Raw genomic sequence first — 1,381 nt, forward strand, 5'->3', positions numbered from 1 at the left:
TTTGGAGCCTGTCCTGGAACTCCCTTGGTAGACCAGGCTGGCCTCGAACTCACAGAGATCCGCCTGCCTCTGCCTCCCGAGTGCTGGGATTACAGGCATGCGCCACCACCGCCCGGCCCTGATAGACATTTTGCCATGTGATCATATATGACCTATTTTAAATATATAACACTCAAATAAATAATGTTAACCAAAAATCAATAGACACATCTAAAAATTTAGTTCTTTGGTCTATTGTGTGTTTATGGTGGGACAGTTTCCTAGGAACATTAGATGTACTTTATCTAAACTTTATTGATCACTGGAACTAAGGTTTTCATTTGTATCTATCCACACCTTTGTACATGGCAAATATTTAGTATAAGTGTGTGGGCTTGGTTTAAGATAGATAGATTTATTTATTAATTATGTATCCAGTGTTCTGCCTTCATGTATGCCTGCACACCAGGAGGGAGCACCAGTTCTCATTACAGATGGCTGTGAGCCATCATGTGGTAGCTGGGATTTGAACTCAGGACCTTTGGAAGAGCAGGCAGTGCTCTTAACCACTGAGCCATCTCTCCAGCCCCTGAGACAGTTTCTTGTTATATAGCCTTAGCTAATCTGGAACTCTCTGTCTGACCAGGTTGGCCTTGAGTTTGTAGAGAACCACCTACCTCTGCCTCACAGGTGCTAGGAGTAAAGGTGTGGTCACCACCACCCAGTGTGACCAGCTGAATCTCTCAGTCAGATTCGACTTGGCTAGAGTGTACCTGTGTTCCATATGAATTAGCAGAGCCATTCTCTTGTTTTCCAGGGTCCTCATTCTTCATTTGAAACGGTACAGCTTCAATGTAGCTCTTTCACTTAACAACAAGATAGGACAGCAAGTCATTATTCCGAGATATCTGACCCTGTCATCTCATTGCACTGAAAATACAAAGCCACCTTTTACTCTTGGATGGAGTGCACATATGGCAATGTAAGAGACAATGCTTTTTACCTTTACTTTTGAAATGGGTTTTAATATTTCAGAGATTGGCCAAACTAGATAACAACTATCAGGAAAATAATCAAAGGAGATTTAAATTCTGCATTATTTTGAAATTTTAGTATTAAACTTCTGTTGGATAGAAGTAATTAAAGAAAAATGCTTACACAAAATTCTTCCAAATTTAATAGATGCCTGTTATAATACAGTACTTTTTTGAAAGAGTGTTACTACTCTTTTAGAACAGAAAATAAAATAAAAGACCAATTGACATACTTGGGAATATTAAGTGAAATGTGATAATCTTAAAACTCACCTATGCCGGGCGGTGGTGGCACACGCCTTTAATCCCAGCACTTGGGAGGCAGAGGCAGGCGGATCTCTGTGAGTTTGAGACCAGCCTGGTCTACA

The 1,381-nt window shown here is 40.6% G+C and overlaps 1 protein-coding gene across 2 annotated transcripts in view; it reads left to right on the forward strand.

Annotated features, from left to right (window-relative positions):
- The window catches only part of Usp37 (ubiquitin specific peptidase 37), a 68,704-nt gene that overhangs the window by 44,055 nt on the left and 23,268 nt on the right, over positions 1-1,381 (forward strand). For both annotated transcript variants that reach the window (XM_005361634.1, XM_026786192.1), the window contains one exon: positions 797-961. In XM_005361634.1, coding sequence (XP_005361691.1) covers positions 797-961 — 165 coding nt within the window. The remainder of the gene's footprint in view (positions 1-796; positions 962-1,381) is intronic.

Source organism: Microtus ochrogaster, linkage group LG4, assembly GCF_000317375.1.
Source record: "Microtus ochrogaster isolate Prairie Vole_2 linkage group LG4, MicOch1.0, whole genome shotgun sequence".
NCBI lineage: Eukaryota > Metazoa > Chordata > Mammalia > Rodentia > Cricetidae > Microtus > Microtus ochrogaster.